This window comes from Heterodontus francisci, chromosome 34, assembly GCF_036365525.1.
Source record: "Heterodontus francisci isolate sHetFra1 chromosome 34, sHetFra1.hap1, whole genome shotgun sequence".
NCBI lineage: Eukaryota > Metazoa > Chordata > Chondrichthyes > Heterodontiformes > Heterodontidae > Heterodontus > Heterodontus francisci.
Window position 1 is genome coordinate 20,266,766 of NC_090404.1, and position 25,080 is coordinate 20,291,845.

The following is a 25,080-nucleotide window of genomic DNA, read 5'->3' on the forward strand; positions in this document are numbered from 1 at the left end:
GTGAATGGCAGAACAGGCTCGAAGGGCCAAATGGCCTCCTCCAGCTCCTATTTCTTATGTTCATTAAACCTCAGTCTGGTTCCTCTCAAGCTGCTGAGTGAGTGAATTAAATCTTTCTTGACAAATCACCAAGATACCAGACTACAAGTCATGCCCAAAACATCATTTATTGGTTACAAATCACAACTTAGTTAAATCTGGGCACACAGACACTTTATAGACATGTATAAATACAGAGAAATGTAATCAGAGTTATCCAGCAGTTCAGAACTAATAGGGAGAGTATTTCACAAAACAAGTAACAAATACAGGGGTGAGAGTGGCCAAAGACCAAAAGGTCTGAAAATTAGTGGCTGAAGACAAAAAAAGTCTGACTTTTCTGACAAGGAATCATGTAAGTACAGCACTGTTATTGAAGCAAACTGGTTGAGTAATGGTAATTTTGTACAATTTTGCATATGTAATGAATAAAATTGCACTGTACTCAGAATACAATTTCATGAGACTTACCTGACAGCTGATAATTAGTTTTACAGAGCTTCATGTTCTCAATGTCCTGCTTCTGCCTATTTATAGCTTGTTCATGTAAAAGGTGTTCTGTGAAGATGTGTCAATTTTAATGGAAAGCAATATATATAAACATACCAGATGGCACATTCTGGTACCTTGGTAAGTGATGTGCACAAATCAGTAGGTATATAAATTAATAAAAAGTAAACATTTCAGAGACATTGACAATCCAGAAACTTGAACATAAGTGGGGTCATTTTTTTTATTTTCTGCTATGACATAATCACCTGAACGAAGCAGAAAGTAAAACCAGGTAGGGAGGATTGTATACCAGTTATACAGCCTGTCCAATTTGCTGTCCATTAACTTAAATGGACAGGAATATCACATACATTCTGTTAGGAGCATGTGATACTCCCGACCCAATTTTCTTTTCGACGATTATTTACCTTCAAGCACAAAAGGGGAAAATAAACTTATTAACTTTCATAAATGTATAGATACTCATCTATGGAATGCTTGTTTTTAAACATCATGACTCCTGGTAGATTTTATAATTTAAAATAATGAGTCACATTGTAAAGATGCTAAACTAAAATAATCTTGTTTGCAGTGCGGATCTCATTATAATCTTAATGAAAACGAATTAAAGATGCGGTTTTCCTCTTCAAAGGGTCCAAATATTATGCAATGTACAAATTATAGCAGATCTTGCGAGTGACAGTGGAAAAGTAATGAGACTAGTGTTGTACCTCGAGGAAGCAAATCCTGCACTCTGGGACCCACTACCTCGTGAAACGTCCGCTCCCTGTCCGGCTGCTTCATGGGAACTGAATGAACTTACAGTCCCAAGTTTTTTTTTTAAAGCCGGTCTTTTGGTCAAGGACGGAAGGGGAGAAGCCTATGGTGGATTTCCGAAACCCCAATGTCGGAAATCTGCTATTTGGTAGAAATTTCTCATCTCGGAGTTACTTGTGAACTTGCTGGTGTGTCAGAAGATTGGATGACTGAGTGAATCCCTTCCCACACTCTGAGCAGATGAACGGCCTCTCCCCAGTGTGAACTCGCTGGTGTGTCAGAAGGTTGGATGACTGAGTGAATCCCTTCCCACACTCTGAGCAGATGAACGGCCTCTCCCCCGTGTGAACTCGCTGGTGTTTCAGCAGATGGGATGAAGTCGAGAATCCCTTCCCACACTCAGAGCAGGTGAATGGCCTCTCCCCAGTGTGAACTCGCTGGTGTTTCAGCAGGTCGGATGAAGTAGTGAATCCCTTCCCACACTCGAAGCAGGTGAACGGCCTCTCCCCAGTGTGAACTCGCTGGTGTTTCAGAAGGTCGGATGAAGTAGTGAATCCTTTCCCACACTCTGAGCAGGGGAATGGCCTCTCCCCAGTATGAACTCGCTGGTGTATCAGAAGGTTGGATGACTGAGTGAATCCCTTCCCACACTCTGAGCAGATGAATGGCCACTCCCCAGTATGAACTCGCTGGTGTTTCAGCAGGTCGGATGATGTAGTGAATCTCTTCCCACACTCTAAGCAGGCGAATGGCCTCTCGCCAGTGTGAACTCGCTGGTGTTTCAGCAGATCGGATGAAGTAGTGAATCCCTTCCCACACTCTGAGCAGGTGAATGGCCTCTCCCCAGTGTGAACCCGCTGGTGTGTCAGAAGGTTGGATGACCGAGTGAATCTCTTCCCACACTTGGAGCAGGTGAATGGCCTCTCCCCAGTGTGAGTGCGCTGATGTGTTAGAAGGTCGGATGAAGTTGTGAATCCCTTCCCACACTCTGAGCAGGTGAATGGCCTCTCCCCAGTGTGAACACGCTGGTGTGCCAACAGGTTGGATGACCGAGTGAATCCCTTCCCACACTCAGAGCAGGTGAATGGCCTCTCCCCAGTGTGAGTGCGTTGGTCTATCAGCAGGGCGGATGAAGTAGTGAATCCCTTCCCACACATGGAGCAGCTGAACAGTCTCTCCCCGGTGTGAATACTGTGGTGTACAGTGAGATCAGATGATCGCCTGAACCCAGTCCCGCAGTGAGAACACCTGAACAGTCTCTCGTCAGTGTGAACACGTTGATGGGACATCAGTTCAGCTGAACATTTATAGCAATTCCCACTGTCTCAACATTTAAAAGGTCTCTCCCCAGTGTGAACTCGCTGAGGTCTCAACAGGTGGGACGATTGAGTGAATCCCTTCCCACACCCGGAGCAGGTGAACGGCCTCTCCAGGGTGTGACTGCGATAATGAGTTTCCAGCTCAACTGGATAACTCAATCCCTTTCCACAGTCCCCATATTTACATGGTTTCTTCCCAGTGTTACTGCTCTTGTGTTTCAACAGGCCAAATGATCGGCTGAAATCTCATTCACACACAGAACACGTTTACAGTTTCTCCCCACTGTGATCGGTGCTTTTTCCTTCCATGTTTAAAATCCGGTGATATTCAATTACAATAAATTGGACGACTCCTTCAGATCCTGATCTGGCGTTTGCTTTGCACTTCACGGCTGCAATTCCTCCCCTTCGAAAACCCTGTGAAATTGATTTAAAACAGAAAAAAAGTGTGTGAGAGAACCCACAAAAACACAAAGGCAGGTTGTGAAATGAAGCTGAATGAATCTGGTCATTTATGGGATCAGCACTAAGACAAAGTGACCATGAAAGCTGCTGGATTGATGTACAACCCCAACTGGTTCACTAATGTCCTTCAGGGAAGAGAACCTGCCACCCAGCCTGGACCTACACAAGACTCTGCCCTCTGTAGGAGGAAAGATAGAGAGAGAGAAGGAGGGACAGGGTGAGGTAAGGATAGGAAAGGTATTTCATATATGTACAACTCAACCAGAACTTTGACAGAACCTCCCAAACCCTCAACTTCCAGTATCTAGAAGGATCAGGGTAACAGGTGTATGTGAACACCATCACCTCCAAGTTCCCCTCCAAGTCACACACCATCCTGACTTGTCTGACATCCAGTACTGGATGAACAGAAATTTCCTCCAATTAAATATTGGGAAGTCTGAAGCCATTGTCTTCAGTTCCTGCTACAAACACCTCTCCCTACTCACCAAATCTATCCCTCTCCCTGGAAACTGTCTGAGGCTAAACCAGACTGTTCAGAACCTTGGTGTCATATTTGACCCCGAGATGAGCCTCCAACTGCATATTGCTGCGATCACTCAGACCGCCTATTTCCACCTCAGTAACTTCGCCACTGCCTCAGCTCATCTGCCTCTGAAACTTACATCCATGTATTTGTTACCTCTGAACTTGACTATTCTAACACACTCCTGGCCGGCCTCCCACATTCTACCCTCTGTAAACTTGAGATCATCCAAAACTCTGCTGCCTGTGTCCTTACTCGGACCCAGTCCTGTTCACCCATCACCACTGTGCTCACTGGCCTACACAGACTCCCAGTTAAACAGCACCTCAATTTTAAAATCCTCATCCTTGTTTTCAAATCCCTCTATTCCCTCACCCCTCACTATCTCTATAATCTCCTCCAGTCCTACAACCCTCCGAGAGATCAGGGATCATCTAATTCTGACATCTTGAACATCCCTGATTTTCATTGCTCCACCACTGGTGGCCGTGCCTTCAGCTGCCAAGGCCATAACCTTTGGAAATCCCTCCCTAATCCTCTCCGCCTCTCTACCTCACCTTCCCTGATTCAGACACTGATTAAAACCCACCTCTCTGATCAAGTTTCTGATCATCTGGGTTTTATTAACCCGCCTCCCTCTCGCCCGCTGGAAACGCGCGCTCTTCAGCCCTGCCGGCCGCGCATGCTCAGCTCACACGCTTCGCCCTCCTGCCTGATTGACGGCAGCTCCGGACCAATAGAAAGAACGGGAACGGGGCTGGAGGTCCGGGCGGGCGGTGGGTCCTCCAAGCAATCAGAGCGGGTGTGGGCGGGGTCTCTCCTTCCCTCGTCCCGCCCCCACTTACTATTGGTCGGCAGCGCCGTCAATTAATAGGATACGTCACGCTGGCGGGAGTTTCTGGAGATGACGCAGGCGCATTGCGGAACTATGTTCGGAGCATCCGCAGTGCCAGTGAAGCTTGTGGGGCGACATTTCTGATTCGTCTCGGTTAACGGCCGCCAGGTTTCCAGCTGGTTTGGAGGAACTAAGGATTAATAAACTATAACATCAAAGGACAAAACTTTAAAGGCAACTTAGCTCAATTATAAAGGGGTCTGGGGGAGGAATCATTTGGGACACAGCACAGGAGGTCCCCCCTCCCACAAAGACTCCCCTTGGACTGGGCTACACCTGGCTCAAGGTGCAGGAAGCTGCTGGGCTGAGCTGTGGACTGACAGGCCTGGGGAGGGGGGATATCAGGGCAGGTACACACACTGCTCCCCCTTTTCCTCCTGGGATCTTTTACCGGAGTCGTGTTGCTGAGTGTTTCTAAACTCTGTCTCCCTATCCCGGTAATGTCAGTGGATTGGAGGTTGCTGTGAGTGTTGGACTATGTTGCCTCTCCTCATTCTTCCTCCTTCTCCCACTCCGAGTTCCAGGCTGCAGGCTCCGGCAGCTCCATGTGCCTGAAACATTAACTCAGGTTCTCTCGCCACAACGCAGTGGTTAGCACCGCAGCCTCACAGCTCCAGGGACCCGGGTTCAGTTCTGGGTACTGCCTGTGTGGAGTTTGCAAGTTCTCCCTGTGTCTGCGTGGGTTTCCTCCGGGTGCTCCGGTTTCCTCCCACAAGCCAAAAGACTTGTAGGTTGGTAGGTAAATTGGCCATTATAAATTGCCCCTAATATAGGTAGGGAAATGTAGGGACAGGTGGGGATGTGGTAGGAATATGGAGTTAGTGTAGGATTAGTATAAATGGGTGGTCGATGGTCGGCACAGACTCGGTGGGCCCAAGGGCCTGTTTCAGTGCTGTATCTCTAAACTAAACAAATGCTGCCTGACCTGCTGAGTATTTCCAGCACTTTCTCCTTTTATTTCAGATTTCCAGCATCCGCAGTATTTTGCTTTTGTTTTATTGCAGGTGTTGCTCACAGAAGTGAGTCGAGAAATAAAGACAGACCAATTAAGAGCCAGTTGGTATTGGGGTGGGTGTTGAATGTGGAAGTCAGTCCCTGACCTATGTAGGTCCTTTTTGTTGCTTCAGTAACTTAAAGGGAGTTGCACTAGTAATATGCTGCAACAAAAACTACAAAGGAAACTAAATCAAAATAAAATATAATTCCTCGTGGTGATGATACACTGTAGTCCCTCCGGTGCCCTTCAGTCGCGAAAGGGCCCAAACCTGCAGGCAGACACGTGCTCCCTCTCCAGCAATGCCTGGGCACAGATGTAGACGCAGAAGAGAGGCAGACAGTCTGGTTGGCCAACCCAGTAACATGCGGTAACAAAAACTATAAAGTGGAGCAATGCAACCTGGGTTAAAGGCTTTCATCTTTTTAGGAGGCAATGTGCAACAGGGTGCATACATGGCCATCCTGGGCCAGGAGGCGGGAGGAGAGACTTGTAAATTTCTATTCTGGACTGACAGTGATGGCTTTTGTAAACTCCTTTTACAGGTGCTTAGCAGGAGAGGATTTGTAGACGAGAAACTCGAACGAAACATCACGTAACATGATAGTTACTCGATTCATCAGAACCTGAATATCATCGGCCTTTGTACGTGGAAGGAAAAAGGTTTGTCTGTTCTGTCTGTGGGAAAAGATTTAGGTATCGATGTGACTGGAAAAGCACTGAGTTACACAAAGCCCTGATTAGACCACACCTGGACTATTGTGTTCAGTTCTGGGCACCACACCTTAGGAAGGAATGATTGGTCTTGGGGGAAGTGCAGCGTAGATTTACCTGAATAATACCTGGACTACAAGGGCTAAATTACGAGGAGAGGTTACACAAATATATCATGGTCATTACAGCATAGAAAGAGGCCATTCGGCCCTTTATATCCATGCCAGCTCTCTGTAGAACAATCCAGTCAGTCCCATTCCCCTGCTCTATCCCCGTAATCCTGCAGGTTTATTTCCCTCAAGTGCCCATCCAATTTCCTTTTGAAATCATTGATCATCTCTGCTTCCACCTCCCTCATAGGCAGCGAGTTCTAGGTCATTACCACTCGCTGAGTTTTAAAAAAGCTTATTCCTCACATCCCCATGTATCTCCTGCCCAAAATCTTAATCTGTGTCCCCTAGTGCTTGTACCATCAGCTAATGGGAACAGCTTTTCTTTGTCGACCTTATCTAAACCTGTCATAATCTTGTACACCTCGATCAGATCTCCCTCGCCACCTGCTTTGCTCCAAGGAGGAAAATACCCAGCTTCTCCAACCTAACCTTGTAGCTAAATTCCCTCATTCACGGAACCATTCTGGTAAATCTCCTCTGCACCATCTCAAGGACCTTCACATCTTCCCTAAAGTGTGGTGACCAGGACTGGATGCAATCCTTTTTTTTATTCATTCACAGGATGTGGGCATCACTGGCTATGCCAGCATTTATTACCCACCCCTAATTGCCCTTGAGAAGGTGGTGGTGAGCTGCCTTCTTGAACCGCTGCAGTCCATGTGGGGTAGGTAGACCCACAGTGCTGTTAGGAAGGGAGTTCCAGGATTTTGACCCAGCGACAGTGAAGGAACGGCGATATAGTTCCAAGTCAGGATGGTGTGTGACTTGGAGTGGTGGTCCCATGTATTTGCTGCCCTTGTCCTTTTAGTTGGTAGAGGTCGCGGGTTTGGAAGGTGCTGTCGAAGGAGCCTTGGTGCATTGCTGCAGTGCATCTTGTAGATGGTACACACTGCTGCCACTGTGCGTCGGTGGTGGAGGGAGTGAATGTTTGTAGATGGGGTGCCCCAGTTGTGGCTGAACCAGAGATTTATAAAGGTTCAGCATAACTTCTTAGATTTTGTGCTCAAGACCTCAATTTGTGAAGCCCAAGATCCCATATACTTTGCGAATCACTCACTGAGTATTTCCTGCCATCTTCAGGACCCCCAGGGTCCCTCTGACCCTGCACACTCTTTATAAATGTACCAAATATATTGCCTCTCCCTTTGCCTTGTGTGAAATTGCATCATATCACGATGGTTGTATTCCCTGGAATCTGGAAGATTAATGGGGTGCTTTTAACAAAGTTTTCAAGATATTAATTGGAACTGATAGGATATAGGGAAACTATTTCTACTGGTTGGGATACTTAGTACTAGGGTTCATGAGGGAGCAGTGAATAGAGGGATATGGGGGCAGGGTGGGAAGAGGTAATTAGATTGGGAGGAGGCTCATGTGGATTATAAACACCAGCACAGACTTGTGGAGCTGAAAGTGTGGTTTCTGGGCTGTAATTAGAGGTACTTTGGTTGGGAGGAGGATTATGTGGATTATAAAAACCAGCACAGACTTGTGGAGCTGAATGTCTGGTTTCTGTTTTTTTTTTATTCATTCATGGGATGTGGGTGTCGCTGGCCAGGCCAGCATTTATTACCCACCCCTAATTGCCCTTGAGAAGGCCTTCTTGAACCGCTGCAGTCCATGTGGGGTAGGTACACCCACAGTGCTGTTAGGAAGGGAGTTCCAGGAGTTTGACCCAGTGACAGTGAAGGAACGGCGATATAGTTCCAAGTCAGTATGGTGTGTGACTTGGAGGGGAACTTGCAGGTGGTGGTGGTCCCATGTATGTGCTGCCCTTGTCCTTCTAGTTGGTAGAGGTCGCGGGTTTGGAAGGTGCTGTCTAAGGAGCCTTGGTGCATTGCTGCAGTGCATCTTGTAGATGGTTCACACTGCTGCCACTGTGCGTCGATGGTGGAGGGAGTGAATGTTTGTAGATGGGGTGCCAATCAAGCGGGCTGCTTTGTCCTGGATGGTGTCAAGCTTCTTGAGTGTTGTTGGAGCTGCACCCATCCAGGCAAGTGGAGAGTATTCCATCACACTCCTGACTTGTGCCTTGTAGATGGTGGACAGGCTTTGGCGAGTCAGGAGGTGAGTTACTCGCCTCAGGACTCCTAGCCTCTGACCTGCTCTTGTAGCTACGGTATTTATATGGCTACTCCAGTTCAGTTTCTGGTCAATGGTAGCCCCTAGGATGTTGATAGTGGGGGATTCAGCGATGGTAATGCCATTGAATGTCAAGGGGAGATGGTTAGATTCTCTCTTGTTGGAGATGGTCATCGCCTGGCACTTGTTTGGCGCGAATGTTACTTGCCACTTATCTGCCCAAGCCTGGATATTGTCCAGGTCTTGCTGCATTTCCACACGGACTGCTTCAGTATCTGAGGAGTCGCGAATGATGCTGAACATTGTGCAATCATCAGCGAACATCCCCACTTCTGACCTTATGATTGAAGGAAGGTCATTGATGAAGCAGCTGAAGATGGTTGGGCCGAGGACACTACCCTGAGGAACTCCTGCAGTGATGTCCTGGAGCTGAGATGATTGACCTCCAACAACCACAACCATCCTCCTTTGCGCTCGGTATGACTCCAGCCAGCGGAGGGTTTTCCCCCTGATTCCCATTGACCTCAGTTTTTCTAGGGCTCCTTGATGCCATACTCGGTCAAATGCTGCCTTGATGTCAAGGGCAGTCACTCTCACCTCACCTCTGGAGTTCAGCTCTTTTGTCCATGTTTGAACCAAGGCTGTAATGAGGTCAGGAGCTGAGTGGCCCTGGTGGAACCCAAACTGCGCGTCACTGAGCAGGTTGTTGCGAAGCAAGTGCCGCTTGATGGCACTGTTGATGACACCGTCCATCACTTTACTGATGTTTGAGTGTAGGCTGATGGGGCGGTAATTGGCTGGGTTGGACTTGTCCTGCTTTTTGTGTACAAGACATACCTGGGCAATTTTCCACATTGCAGGGTAGATGCCAGTGTTGTAGCTGTACTGGAACAGCTTGGCTCGGGGCGCGGCAAGTTCTGGAGCACAGGTCTTCAGTACTATTGCTGGAATATTGTCAGGGCCCATAGCCTTTGCAGTATCCAGTGCCTTCAGTCGTTTATTGATATCATGTGGAATGAATTGAATTGGCTGAAGTCTGGCATCTGTGATGCTGGGGACATCAGGAGGAGGCCGGGATGGATCATCAAGATTGTTGCAAATGCTTCAGCCTTATCTTTCGCACTGATGTGCTGGGCTCCCCCATCATTGAGGATGGGGATATTTGTGGAGCTGCTTCCTCCAGTTAGTTATTTAATTGTCCACCACCATTCACGTCTGGATGTGGCAGGACTGCAGAGATTAGATCTGATCCGTTGGTTTTGGGATCGCTTAGCTCTGTCTATGGCATGCTGCTTATGCAGTTTGGCATACAAGTAGTCCTGTGTTGTAGCTTCACCAGGTTGCCACCTCATTTTGAGGCATGCCTTCCTGCACTCTTCATTGAACCAGGGTTGGTCTCCTGGCTTGACGGTAATGGTAGAGTAGGGGATATGCCGGGCCATGAGGTTACAGATTGCGGTTAAGTATAATTCTGCTGCTGCTGATGGCCCACAGCGCCTCATGGATGCCCAGTTTTACATTGCTAGATCTGTCCAAAATCTATCCCATTTAGCACGGTGATAGTGCCACACAACACGATGGACGGTATCCTCAATGTGAAGGTGGGACTTCGTCTCCACAAGGACTGTGTGGTGGTCACTCCTACCAATACAGTCATGGACAGAAGCATCTGCGGCAGGCAGATTGGTGAGGACGAGGTCAAGTATGTTTTCGCCTCCTGTTGGTTCCCCCACCACCTGCCGCAGACCCAGTCTAGCAGCTATGTCCTTTAGGACTCGTCCAGCTCAGTCAGTAGTGGTGCTACCGAGCCACTCATGGTGATGGACATTGAAGTCCCCCACCCAGAGTACATTTTGTGCCCTTGCCACCCTCAGTGCTTCCTCCAAGTGGTGTTCAACATGGAGGAGTACTGAGTCATCAGCTGAGGGAGGGCGGTAGGTGGTAATCAGTAGGAGGTTACCTTGCCCATGTTTGACCTGATGCCATGAGACTTAATGGGGTCCAGAGTCGATGTTGAGGACTCCCAGGGCAACTCTCTCCCTAATATATACCACTGTGCCACCACCTCTGCTGGGTCTGCCCTGCTGGTGGGACAGGACATACCCAGGGATGGTGATGGCAGTGTCTGGGACATTGTCTGTTAGGTATGATTCCGTGAGTATGACTATGTCAGGCTGTTGCTTTACTAGTCTGTGGGACAGCTCTCCAAACTTTGGCACAAGCCCCCAGATGTTGGTAAGGAGGACTTTGCAGGGTCGACAGGGCTGGGTTTGCTGTTGTTGTTTCCGGTGCCTAGGTCGATGCCGGGTGGTCCGTCCGGTTTCATTCCTTCTGAGTGGCTTGCTAGGCCATTTCGGAGGGCATGTAAGAGTTAACCACATTGCTGTGGGTCTGGAGTCACACCAGATGGGTTTTTACAACAATCGACAATGGTTTCATGGCCATCATTAGACTAGTTTTATTTATTAATTAAATTCAAATTCCACCTTCTGCTGTGGTGGGATTCGAACCCATGTCCCCAGAAGAATACCCTGGGTCTCTGGGTTACTAGTTCAGTGATAATACCACTACGCCACCCCATCCCCTACCCTCTGGTTGGGATACTTAGTACTAGGGCTCATAATATAAAAGTTAGAGCTAGATATTTCATTCATCCACCCCTGGGCCCTGTAAACCCGAGCATTAATCCACTCCTGGGCTTTGTAGACTTAAATATTTATCGACCCCTGCTGTAGATACACAGAATTACAGCCCAGAAACCGGACTTTGGGCCCCACTAGTCTGTGCTGGTGTTTATAATCCACATGAGACTCCTCCCAATCTAATTACCTCGTCCCACCCTGCCCCCCCATATCCCTCTATTCCGTTCTCTTTTATAAATGTATTGAGCCTCTCCTTAAACACATCATTGCTATCTGCTTCAACCACTCCACATGGCAGTGAGTTCCACATTCTCACCACTCTCTGAGTAGAGAAATTCCTCCTAAGTTCTCTATTTGACCTGTTAATATCTGTCTTATATTGCTGCCCCCTTGTTCTGACTGACTGATAATTTTAAAGACCTCTATCAGATCTCCTCCTAGTCTTCTCTTTTCCAGAGAAAGGAGCCCCAGCCTGCTCAATCTTGCTGGATTGTAGCATCCTCTCTGGTGACATCTTTGTAAATCTATTCTGCACTTTCTTCAGTGCTTCAATATCCTTTTTTAATATGGAGACTAGAACTGCTCACAGTCCTTCTAAGCGAGGTTCTCTATAAATTTAACATTCCCTCCCTGCTGTTACATTGTATTCCTCTAGAAAAGAACATAGGCCAGTTAACTTGACGTCTGCCGTGGGGAAGGTGTTAGAATCGATCATTAAGGTGGCTATATCTGGGCACTTAGAAAAACTCAAGGTAATCGGGAATAGTCAGCATGGTTTTGTGAAAGGGAAATCATGTTTAACTAATTTATTAGAGTACTTTGAAGTAGTAAGATGCGCTGTGGATAAAGGGGAGCCCATTAACGTACTGTACTTGGATTTCCAGAAGGCATTTGACAAGGTGCCACATAAAAGGTTATTGTGTAGGGAGTAACATATTAGCATGGATCGAAGATTGGCTGGCTGGCAGAAAACAGAGTATGCATAAATGGGTCCTTTTGTGATTGGCAGGATGTGAGGAGTGGAGTCCCGCAGGGGTCTGTGCTGGGGCCTCAACTTTTTACAATATATATCAATGACTTAGATGAGGGAAGCGATGGCATGGTAGCTAAATTTGCAGAGGACACAAAAATAGGTGGGAAAGTATGTTGTGAAGAGGACATATGGAGGTTGCAGACCGATATAGATAGGTTGAGTGAGTGGGCAAAAATCTGGCAGATGGAGTATAATGTGGGAAAAGTTGTCCACTTTGGCAGCAAGTGTAAAAAAAGCAGAGTATTACTTTAATGGAGAATGACTGCAGAATTCCGAGGTGCAGGTATTCTCGTGCGTGAGTCACAAAAGGTTAGTATGCAGGTACAGCAAGTAATAAAGCAGACTAATGGAATGCTATCCTTTATTACGAGAGGAATTGAAAATAAAAGTAAGGATGTTATGCTTCAGTTATATAGGTCATTGGTGAGATCACATCTCTGAATACTGTGTGCAGTTTTGGTCTCCTTATTTAAGGATGGATGTAAATGTGTTGGAGGCGGATCAGAGGATGTTTACTAGATTGATACCTGGAATGAGTGGATTGTCTTATGAGGAAAGGTTGGACAGACTGGGCTTGTTTTCACTGGAGTTTAGGAGAGTGAGGGGAGACTTGATTGAAGTAAATAAGATCCTGAACGGTCTTGACAAGGCGGATGTGGAAAGGATGCTTCATTTTGTGGGTGAGTCCAGAACTAGGGGGCACTGTTTTAAAATTGTGAGTCGCCCTTTTAGGATCGAGATGGGCAGAAATTCTTTCTCTGAGGGTTGTGCGACTTCTCTGCCTCAGAAGGTGGTGGAGGCAGGGTCATTGAGTAGTTTTGAGGCGGAGGTGAATAGATTCTTGTTGGGCAACAGAATCAAAGATTATCGGGGGTGGATGGGAATGTGGAATTCGAGACAAACAGATCAGCCACGATCTTATTGTGGGGCGGAGCAGTCTCGACTGGCCGAATGGCCTACTTCTGCTCCTGATTCATATGGTCGTATGGTATGGTCGTAACATCAGCTCTTTCTTTGCTCTCTTATCAACTTGTGTTGCTCCTTTTAGTGATTTATGTGACTCTGTTCCCAGATCTCTTTGCTCCTCTGCTCCATTTAATTTCTTACATTCTAACCAATAACTGGCCTCCTTATCTCTCCTCCCAAAATGAACCAGCTCACATTTCACTATGTTGAATTTCATTTCCAATTTATCTGTCCAGTCTGCCAGCCTGTTTATGGTACTTCACACCATAGTTGATGGCCCGGGCACTTGGGTTTCTTAACAAATTATTTCATAATTTTTTTCATTCCATTCAGCAATTGGAGCTTTCAATGGCGGATTAATTACCCAGGACTCCCTTCGGGTCAGAAAGTCCCCTATCAATTACTATAGTGCATTGGTGCAGGATTGGACTGTGCTCTGAGCATGTGCAGCGCGGGTGGTGGCAACAGACTGAGGCGGAACAGGCGGCTCGGGAGGCGGGAGGAGATTGTGGGCGCAGGGGAGGAATTGGAGCCGTGGGTGGGCTGGGAAGCTTCATAAACACATGGGGTCATCCTGAGGCCCCGAATAAGAGGCCACAGGCCCCATGTTTACCCCGCGGTGACAGGCCTGGGAGATACACTGATCGCCATCTTCAACAGGACATGGTCAGGGCGCATGGGTGGCCTTCTTGAGAGGAACATCGGAAATAGCAGGAGGAGGCCATTCGGCCCCTCGAACCTGCTCTGCCATTCAACTAGATCATGGCTGATCTTCCTCGACGCCATTTACTCACATTATCCTCATATTCCTTGATACCTTTTAATATCTAGAAATCCCTGTAAGAATTTTGTCTGCTTCTATGAGATCACCTCTCATTTTTCTAAACTCTGGAGAAGATGAGCCCAGTCTCCTCATAGGACAATCCCACCACCCCAGGAATCAGTCTGGTGAACTTTCATTGCACTCCTTCTATGACAATTAAATCCTTCCTTAGGTAAGGAGACCAAAACTGTACACAATCCTGCAGATGCAGTCTCACCACGGCTCTATACAGTTGCAGCAAGACTTCTTTACCCTTGTACTCAAAACCTCTTGCAATAAAGGACAACATACCATTTGCCTTCCTAATTGCTGGCTGCACCTGCATGTTGGCTTTCAGTGACTCGGGGACCAGGACATCCAGGTCCTTTTGGACATCAACATTTCCCAATCTCTCATCATTTAAGAAATATTCAGCATTTCTGTTTTTCCTACCAAAGTAGATAATTACATATTTTTCCACATTATATTCCATCTGCCATGTTCTTGCCCACTCACTTCGCCTGTCTAAATCCCCTTGAAGCCTCTTTCCATCCTCTCACAACTGTCATTCCCACCTCGTTTTGAGTCATCAGCAAACTTGGAAATATTACATTTAATCCTTGCATACAAATCATTGATATTGATTGTGAATAGCTGGGGCCCAAGCACTGATCCTTGCGATGTCCCACTGATCACAGACTGCCAATCTGAAAATGGCCCGTTCATTCCTACTCTGTTTTCTGTCCGTTAACCAATTCTCAATCCATGCAAATATATTTCCCCTGATCCCCTGTGCTCTAATTCTGTTAGAGAGCTAACTGCTCGTGCGGGACCTTATCGAAAGCCTTCTGAAAATCTAAATATACCACATCCGCTGGTTCCCCCTTATCTATTCTGCTGGTTACATCCTCCATTCCAACAGGTTTGTAAAACATGATTTTCCATTCATAAATCCATTTGACAATGCCCAATCGGATCATTATTCTCCAAGTGTCCATTTATCACATCCTTTAGAATAGATTCTAGCATTTTCCCGACTACTGATGCCAGGCTAACAGGTCTGTAGTTCCCTGTTTTGTCTCTACCTTCTTTTTTGAATAGTGAGGTTACATTTGCTACCTCCCAATCTTCAGGAACCATTTTGGAGGATCACCACCAATGCATCTACTATCTCTACAGCCACCTCTTTCAACATTCTGGGATGTAGATCATCGAGTCCAGGGGATTTATCAACCATCAGTCCCATTAATTTCTCCATTACTACTTTTTTACTAATACTAATTTCTTGCAGTTCCTCATTCTCGCTGGTACCTTGGTTCTGTAGTACTCCTGGGAGCTTTTCTGTACCTTCCTCCATGAAGACTGACACCAAGAATTTGTTTAGTTTCTCTGCTATGTTCTTATTCCCCATTATAAATTCCCCTGTCTCTGCCTGTAATGAGCCCACATTTGTCTCTGCTGATCTTTTCCTTTTTACATACCTATAGAAACTTTTACAGTCTGTTTTTGTTTCTTGCTAGTTTCTTTCATATTCTATTTTCTTTTTGTCAGTTTCTTGGTCCTCCTTTGCTGAATTCTAAAATGCTCCCAATCCTCAGGCTTACTATGTTTTTTGGTAACTTTATAAGCCTCTTCCATTAATCTAACACAATCTTTAACTTCTCTTATTAGCCATGGTTGGATCACTTTTCCTGCTGGGTTTTTGTGCCTCAAAGGAATGTAAATTTGTTGTAAAGCTTGTATTAATTGTTTAAATGTTAGTCATTGCCTGTCTACTGTCATACCTTCTAATGTTGTTTCCTAATCTACCACAGCCAACCTGAATATCATCAGATTTTGAACATGAAAGGAAAAAGCACCAATCACAGTGGAGAGAAACTGTACACGTGTTCTGTGTGTGGACAAGGTCTCAGCCAATCATCAGGCCTGTTGAAACACAAGTGCAGTGACACTGGGGACAAACAGTGTAAACATGGGGACTGTGGAAAGGGATTGAATTATCCAGTTAAGCTGGAAACTCATCCAGACAGTCAGACCTTGGAGAGGCCGTTCACCTGCTCAGTTTGTGGCAAGGGATTCACTAAATCATCCGACCTGCAGACACACCAGCAAATTCACACTAGCGAGAGGCCGTTCACCTGCTCGGTGTGTGGGGAGGGATTCACTCGGTCATCCCACCTGCGGAGACACCAGCGAGTTCACACTGATGACAGACCTTTTGAATGTCCCGACTGTGGGAGTTGCTATAAAAGTTCCCAGGGACTGATGTCCCACCAACGTGTTCACACTGACGAGAGACCGTTCAGGTGCTCTCACTGCGGGGCTGGGTTCAGGTGATCAGGCGACCTCACTGTACACCAGCGCATTCACACTGGGGAGAGGCCGTTCACCTGCTCGGTGTGTGGGGAGGGATTCACTCGGTCATCCCACCTGCGGAGACACCGGCGAGTTCACACTGGGGAGAGGCCGTTCACCTGCTCCACATGTGGGAAGGGATTCACTACTTCATCCTCCCTGCAGACACACCAGCGAGTTCACACTGGGGAGAGGCCGTTCACCTGCTCCGTGTGTAGAAAGGGATTCATTAATTCATCCAACCTACTGACACACCAGCAACTTCACAAGTAACTACAATGATCGGATTCGGTGTTCAGTGGGATCTATTTCTGCTGATGTTAATAAACTCCGGCCCAGTTATAGGGGTTAATGTTCTGGATAAAGGTCAAATAAATCAGCTTTATGTCAGTGTGTTGAGTCTTTTTACTATCCGTAACACAAGTTATTTCCTTTAGAAGTGCTCTCCCTCTTCCCTGTCTCCTCCAACTGCAAGTGAGAAGCAGCTCATGGTCGTCTTTGTCACTGCGATTGAGACGATCTGATCAGCTGCCTCTACTGCTTCCTCCCTTCCGCCAGCCCGCCAGGTCAAACTGTCTCTAACACTCCTGTATTTTTGAAGAGTTGAAGTTTGTGAAGGAGTTAAAGGGCCCACAGGATCACTGGAAATCACATTATCCACGGATCTCCAGGTCAGAAATGCATGGAGAAGTGAACAAAGGAAAATGTTGCTCTTTGAAAAGTCTGGGAGATCCAGCCATTGAACTGGGAGGAATTTGGGACTTTTGACCACAAAGGATTTCATCATCAAAAAGGACTGTGTCATGTATTAGTGCAGTGTGGGATGTTCAAGTGATGTTTGCACTTTTTCCCAGTGCTTAATAACCAGTGTTTCCTGTCTCCCAGCTTTGTTTCTACTGCTCCTGCATTCAGCCATTCCCAAAATTATTTCTCTGCTCGCCCCTCACTTGTATTTTTCCTTATTTTCTTACCAACTTTTTCCTTACTCCATTTCCTCTCTGCTTTAAATCTCTGCATCCCGATTATTCAGACTTTGTTCCCAAAGTTGTTAAGGATGTAAGAAGTGCCGTGCAGTATGATCGATAACATGATTTCAGTGGTGGGGAGAGGTTACTGAGCACAATGTAATATTTCCAACTGTTTAACATCAGGAAATGAGGCTGATTTCTGCTATGTTGCAGGAGGTGTTCATTCTGAAGGAGTTTCACCTGAACCAGTAACCAGAAATTTATTTCTTCCAAATGCTGATTGACCTGCTGTGGATTTCCCCAGGTTTGTGTTCATTTCAATTTTCTAGTCGTCATGGTTTTTCTTTTTATCAAAGTGTGTCAGTGTGAAATTGGGGGGGGGGGGGGGGGAGGGGGGGAAGGAGCGTCAGTGTGAAATTGGGGGGCAAAAGGAGTGTCAGTGTGAAATTGGAGGGAGGGGGATGGAGTGTCAGTGTGAAATTGGAGGGAGGGGGAAGGAGTGTCAGTGTGAAATTGGAGGGGGGAAGGAGTGTCAGTGTGAAATAGGAGGGAGGGGGAAAGAGTGTCAGTGTGAAATTGGGGGGCAAAAGGAGTGTCAGTGTGAAATTGGGGGGCAAAAGGAGTGTCAGTGTGAAATTGGAGGGAGGGGGAAGGAGTGTCTGTGAAATTGGAGGGAGGGGGAAGGAGTGTCAGTGTGAAATTGGAGGGAGGGGGAAGGAGTGTCAGTGTGAAATTGGAGGGGGGAAGGAGTGTCAGTGTGAAATAGGAGGGAAGGGGAAAGAGTGTCAGTGTGAAATTGGGGGGCAAAAGGAGTGTCAGTGTGAAATTGGAGGGAGGGGGAAGGAGTGTCAGTGTGAAATTGGGGGGCAAAAGGAGTGTCAGTGTGAAATTGGAGGGAGGGGGAAGGAGTGTCTGTGAAATTGGAGGGAGGGGGAAGGAGTGTCAGTGTGAAATTGGAGGGAGGGGCAAGGAGTGTCAGTGTGAAATTGGAGGGAGGGGGAAAGAGTGTCAGTGTGAAATTGGGGGGCAAAAGGAGTGTCAGTGTGAAATTGGAGGGAGGGGGAAGGAGTGTCAGTGTGAAATTGGGGGGCAAAAGGAGTGTCTGTGAAATTGGAGGGAGGGGGAAGGAGTGTCAGTGTGAAATTGGAGGGAGGGGGAAGGAGTGACAGTGTGAAATTGGAGGGAGGGGCAAGGAGTGTCAGTGTGAAATTGGAGGGAGGGGCAAGGAGTGTCAGTGTGAAATTGGAGGGAGGGGCAAGGAGTGTCAGTGTGAAATTGGAGGGGGGAAGGAGCGTCAGTGTGGAATTGCAGGGAGGGGGAATGAGCGTCAGTGTGAAATTGGAGGGAGGGGGAAGGAGCGTCAGTGTGAAATTGGAGGGAGGGGGAAGGAGCGTCAGTGTGAAATTGGAGGGAGGGGGAATGAGCGTCAGTGTGAAATTGGAGGGAGGGGGAAGGAGCGTCAGTGTGAAATTGGAGGGAGGGGAAAGGAGCGTCAGTGTGAAATTGGCGGGAGGGGGAAGGAGCGTCAGTTTGAAATTGGAGGGAGGGGGAAGGAGCGTCAGGGTGAAATTGGAGAGAGGGGGAAGGAGCGTCAGGGTGAAATTGGAGAGAGGGGGAAGGAGCGTCAGGGTGAAATTGGAGGGAGGGGGAAGGAGCGTCAGTGTGAAATTTCAGGGGGAAGAGGCGTCAGAGTGAAATTGGATGGAGGGGGAAGGAGTGTCAGTGTGAAATTGGAGTGAGGGGGAAGGAGTGTCAGTGTGAAATTGGAGGGGGGAAGGAGTGTCAGAGTGAAATTGGAGGGAGGGGGAAGGAGTGTCAGTGTGAAATTGGAGGGGGGAAGGAGTGAGAGTGAAATTGGAGGGAGGGGGAAGGAGTGTCAGTGTGAAATTGGAGGGAGGGGGAAGGAGTGTCAGTTTGAAATTGGAGGGAGGGGGAAGGAGCGTCAGTGTGAAATTGGAGAGAGGGGGAAGGAGCGTCAGGGTGAAATTGGAGGGGGGAAGGAGTGTCAGTGTGAAATTGGAGGGGGGGGGGAAGGACTGTCAGCGTGAAATTGGATGGCGGGGTAAGGAGTGTCAGTGTGAAATTGGAGGGAGGGGGAAGGAGTGTCAGTTTGAAATTGGAGAGAGGGGGAAGGAGCGTCAGGGTGAAATTGGAGAGAGGGGGAAGGAGCGTCAGGGTGAAATTGGAGGGAGGGGGAAGGAGCGTCAGTGTGAAATTTCAGGGGGAAGAGGCGTCAGAGTGAAATTGGATGGAGGGGGAAGGAGTGTCAGTGTGAAATTGGAGTGAGGGGGAAGGAGTGTCAGTGTGAAATTGGAGAGAGGGGGAAGGAGCGTCAGGGTGAAATTGGAGGGGGGAAGGAGTGTCAGTGTGAAATTGGAGGGGGGGGGGAAGGACTGTCAGCGTGAAATTGGATGGCGGGGTAAGGAGTGTCAGTGTGAAATTGGAGGGAGGGGGAAGGAGCGTTAGTGTGAAATTTCAGGGAGAAGAGGCGTCAGAGTGAAATTGGAGTGAGGGGGAAGGAGTGTCAGTGTGAAATTGGAGTGAGGGGGAAGGAGTGTCAGTGTGAAATTGGAGGGGGGAAGGAGTGTCAGAGTGAAATTGGAGGGAGGGGGAAGGAGTGTCAGTGTGAAATTGGAGAATTAGAATTAGAACATTACAGCGCAGTACAGGCCCTTCGGCCCTCGATGTTGCGCCGACCTGTGAAACCATCTGACCTACACTATTCCATTTTCATCCATATGTCTATCCAATGACCACTTAAATGCCCTTAAAGTTGGCGAATCTACTACTGCTGCAGGCAGGGCATCCACGCCCTTACTACTCTCTGAGTAAAGAAACTACCTCTCACATCTGTCCTATATCTATCACCCCTCAACTTGAAGCTATGTCCCCTCGTGTTTGCCATCACCATCCGAGGAAAAAGACGCTCACTATCCACCCTATCTAACCCTCTGATTATCTTATATGTCTCTATTAAGTCACCTCTCCTCCTCCTTCTCTCCAATGAAAACAACCTCAAGTCCCTCAGCCTTTCCTCGTAAGACCTTCCCTCCATACCAGGCAACATCCTAGTAAATCTCCTCTGCACCCTTTCCATAGCTTCCACATCCTTCCTATAATGCGGTGACCAGAACTGCACGCAATACTCCAGGTGCGGTCTCACCAGAGTTTTGTACAGCTGCAGCATGACCTCGTGGCTCCGAAACTCGACCCCCCTACTAATAAAAGCTAACACACCATATGCCTTCTTAACAGCCCTATTAACCTGGTTAGCAACCTTCAGGGATTTATGCACCTGGACACCAAGATCTCTCTGTTCGTCTACACTACCAAGAATTTTCCCATTAGCCCAGTACTCTGCATTCCTGTTACTCCTTCCAAAGTGAATCCCTCACACTTTTCCGCATTAAACTCCATTTGCCATCTCTCAGCACAGCTCTGCAGCCTATCTATGTCCCTCTGTACCCTACAACATCCTTCGGCACTATCCACAACTCCACCGACCTTAGTGTCATCTGCAAATTTACTAACCCACCCTTCTACACCCTCTTCCAGGTCATTTATAAAAATGACAAACAGCAGTGGCCCCAAAACAGATCCTTGCGGTACACCACTAGTAACTAAACTCCAGGATGAACATTTGCCATCAACCACCACCCTCTGTCTTCTTTCAGCTAGCCAATTTCTGATCCAAAGCTCTAAATCACCTTCAACCCCATACTTGCGTATTTTCTGCAATAGCCTACCGTGGGGAACCTTATCAAACGCCTTACTGAAATCCATATACACCACATCCACTGCTTTACCCTCATCCACCTGTTTGGTCACCTTCTCGAAAAACTCAATAAGGTTTGTGAGGCACGACCTACCCTTCACAAAACCGTGCTGACTATCGCTAATGAACTTATTCTTTTCATGATGATTACAAATCCTATCTCTTATAACCTTTTCCAACATTTTACCCACAGCCGAAGTAAGGCTCACAGGTCTATAATTACCAGGGCTGTCTCTACTCCCCTTCTTGAACAAGGGGACAACATTTGCTATCCTCCAGTCTTCCGGCACTATTTCTGTCGACAATGACGACATAAAGATCAAGGACAAAGGCTCTGCAATCTCCTCCCTAGCTTCCCAGAGAATCCTAGGGTAAATCCCATCTGGCCCAGGGGACTTATCTAATTTCACACCTTCCAAAATTGCTAACACCTCCTCCTTGTGAACCTCAATCCCATCTAGCCTCGTAGCCTGAATCTCAGTATTCTCAACAACATTTTCTTTCTCTACTGTAAATACTGACGCAAAATATTCATTTAACACTTCCCCTATCTCCTCTGATTCCACACACAACTTCCCACTACTATCCTTGATTGGCCCTAATCTAACTCTAGTCATTCTTTTATTCCTGATATACCTATAGAAAGCCTTAGGGTTTTCCCTGATCCAATCCACCAATGACTTCTCGTGTCCTCTCCTTGCTCTTCTTGGCTCTCCCTTTAGATCCTTCCTGGCTAGCTTGTAGCTCTCAAGCGCCCTAACTGAGCCTTCACGTCTCATCCGAACATAAGCCTTCTTCTTCCTCTTGACAAGCGCTTCAACTTCTTTAGTAAACCACGGCTCCCTCGCACGACAACTTCCTCCCTGCCTCACAGGTACATACTTATCAAGGACACGCAGTAGCTGCTCCTTGAATAAGCTCCACATTTCGATTGTTCCCATCCCCTGCAGTTTCCTTCCCCATCCTACGCATCCTAAATCTTGCCTAATCGCATCATAATTTCCTTTCCCCCAGTTATAATTCTTGCCCTGCGGTATATACCTGTCCCTGCCCATCGCTAAGGTAAACCTAACCGAATTGTGATCACTATCACCAAAGTGCTCACCTACATCTAAATCTGACACCTGGCCGGGTTCATTTCCCAGTACCAAATCCAATGTGGCATCGCCCCTGGTTGGCCTGTCCACATACTGTGTCAGAAAACCCTCCTGCACACACTGGACAAAAACTGACCCATCTAAAGTACTCGAACTATAGTATTTCCAGTCGATATTTAGAAAGTTAAAGTCCCCCATAACAACTACCCTGTTACTCTCGCCCCTGTCGAGAATCATCTTCGCTATCCTTTCCTCTACATCTCTGGAACTATTCGGAGGTCTATAAAAGACTCCCAACAGGGTAACCTCACCTCTCCTGTTTCTAACCTCGGCCCATACTACCTCAGTAGATGAGTCCTCAAACGTCCTTTCTGTCGCTGTAATACTCTCCTTGATTAACAATGCCACATCCCCCCTCTTTTACCATCTTCTCTGTTCTTACTGAAACATCTAAATCCCGGAATCTGCAACATCCATTCCTGCCCCTGCTCTACCCATGTCTCCGAAATGGCCACTACATCGAGATCCCAGGTACCAACCCATGCTGCAAGCTCACCCACCTTATTCCGGATGCTCCTGGCGTTGAAATAGACACACTTTAAACCAGGTTCTTGCTTGCCAGTGCCCTCTTGCGTCCTTGTAACCATATCCCTGAGAGAGGGGGAAAGAGTGTCAGTGTGAAATTTGGGGGGTGAAGGAGAGTCAGTTTGAAATTGGATGGCGGGGGGAAGGAGTGTCAGTGTGAAATTGGAGCGAGGAGGAAGGACTGAGTGTGAAATTGGAGGGCGGGGGAAGGAGTGTCAGTGTGAAATTGGAGGGGGTGGAAGGAGTGTCAGTGTGAAATTGAAGGGAGGGGAAAGGAGTGTCAGTGTGAAATTGGAGGGGGGGGGGAAAGGAGTGTCAGTGTGAAATTGGAGGGCGGGGGAAGGAGCGTCAGTGTGAAATTGGAGGGGGGGGGGGAAGGATTGTCAGTGTGAAATTGGAGGGAGGGGGAAGAAGCGTCAGTGTGAAATTGGAGGGAGGGGGAAGGAGCGTCAGTGTGAAATTGGAGGGAGGAGGGAAGGAGCGTCAGTGTGAAATTGGAGGGAGGGGGAAGGAGCGTCAGTGTGAAATTGGAGGGAGCGGGAAGGAGCGTCAGTGTGAAATTGGAGGGAGGGGGAAGGAGCGTCAGTCTGAAATTGGAGGGAGGAGGGAGGGGGATGGAGTGTCAGTGTGAAATTGGAGGGAGGGGGAAGGAGCGTCAGTGTGAAATTGGAGGGAGGGGTAAGGAGCGCTAGTGTGAAATTGGAGGGAGGGGGAAGGAGTATCGGTGTGAAATTGGCCGGGTGGGGGGGGGGGGGGGGAAGGGGAAGGAGTGTCAGTGTGAAATTGGAGGGAGGGGGAAGGAGTGTCGGTGTGAAATCGGAGGGAGGGGGAAGGAGTGTCGGTGTGAAATCGGAGGGAGGGGGAAGGAGTGTCGGTGTGAAATCGGAGGGAGGGGGAAGGAGTGTCGGTGTGAAATTGGAGGGTGGGGGAGGGAACGTCGGTGTGAAATTGGAGCGGTGAGAAGGAGCGTCAGTGTGAAATTAGAGGGAGGAAGGAGCGTCGGTGTGAAATTGGAGGGAGGGGGAAGGAGCGTCGGTGTGAAATTGGAGGGAGGGGGAAGGAGCGTCGGTGTGAAATTGGAGGGAGGGGGAAGGAGCGTCGGTGTGAAATTGGAGGGAGGGGGAAGGAGCGTCGGTGTGAAATTGGAGGGAGGGGGAAGGAGCGTCGGTGTGAAATTGGAGGGAGGGGGAAGGAGCGTCGGTGTGAAATTGGAGGGAGGGGGAAGGAGCGTCGGTGTGAAATTGGAGGGAGGGGGAAGGAGCGTCGGTGTGAAATTGGAGGGAGGGGGAAGGAGCGTCGGTGTGAAATTGGAGGGAGGGGGAAGGAGCGTCGGTGTGAAATTGGAGGGAGGGGGAAGGAGCGTCGGTGTGAAATTGGAGGGAGGGGGAAGGAGCGTCGGTGTGAAATTGGAGGGAGGGGGACGGAGCGTCGGTGTGAAATTGGAGGGAGGGGGAAGGAGCGTCGGTGTGAAATTGGAGGGAGGGGGAAGGAGCCTCCTTGAACTGGGGACAGAGGATGAAGAAATCTGGTCACATGACTGCTGTGACCACTTGTGACTTGGAAACTATGATCAGAACAGATGTTTCCTGAACTTAACTGATTAATATTCCTTCTATTTCCTTCTGAAAATCTCAGGATATATTACAGTTTTCCACAGCCTTACAGACACTTCATTAACTCCAGGTCAGAGCCGACAGTTACATTACCTGAGGGCTGAAAGGACTCTCAAAACACCCTCGCTCTGTTTTGATGTACAAGAATGGGATCAGACTGATTCTAAACCATCTTTTCTTCAATTCAATTCTTTCTTGCATATATATTTCACATTGACTGTTCAGTGTGTGTTAATAGATGAATTTATCCATCTGGTTAAGTCACTCTGATCCCCCTATTCCGATCCCCTAACTACAGTTTGGTCCAGTCAGTAAATTTCAGATAATTACAAACTCCCTGTTCTGGATTTCTCTTTTTGAAATGAATTGTACAAACACCAGGGTCCCAGATGAGACCCCCTGCAGAATTCTTCTCTTTTCTATTACCAAACCTTTTCTAACTTCCAGTTGGTCACTTTGACATTAAAGTAATAACAGTTTGATTTTATATCTGATTGTAACCAATTCACAACCATTTGCCACTCCCATAATCCGCAGAAAAAGCAAACCTTACATAATAAACATTTAATTCCAGTTCAGTGGGTTCTGATTCTCACGTTGCAAACTGGAAGTGACCTCAGTGATGGAGTTATAAAAATACCCAGCTTATTTCAAGAGTGCAGTCTGAGACTCGGGCCTGGAGTTTCCTCTCGTCAGTGCAATCTCACTTCCACCCAAGTCTACACCATCTTTAAAGCTTTGGAAATTGTTTGTGTCCAGACTGCAGTC

General features: G+C 47.6%; 1 protein-coding gene and 1 pseudogene across 2 annotated transcripts in view; one reads left to right on the top strand and one right to left on the bottom strand.

Annotated features, from left to right (window-relative positions):
• The window catches only part of LOC137349169 (zinc finger protein 585A-like), a 196,545-nt pseudogene extending 171,883 nt beyond the window's left edge, over positions 1 to 24,662 (top strand).
• Positions 1 to 25,080, bottom strand: part of LOC137349142 (zinc finger protein 256-like) — a 65,426-nt gene that overhangs the window by 36,271 nt on the left and 4,075 nt on the right. Inside the window, exons 1-2 of one of the 2 annotated variants that reach the window (XM_068014529.1) lie at positions 4,208 to 4,318; positions 179 to 3,044 (exon numbers count right to left, since the gene is read on the bottom strand). In XM_068014529.1, the coding sequence (XP_067870630.1) occupies positions 1,479 to 2,597 (1,119 nt within the window). In that variant the 5' untranslated portion in view covers positions 2,598 to 3,044; positions 4,208 to 4,318 and the 3' untranslated portion in view covers positions 179 to 1,478. Of the gene's footprint in view, positions 1 to 178; positions 3,045 to 4,207; positions 4,319 to 25,080 lie in introns of those variants that run through there. The other variant, XM_068014530.1, reaches the window with a different exon arrangement.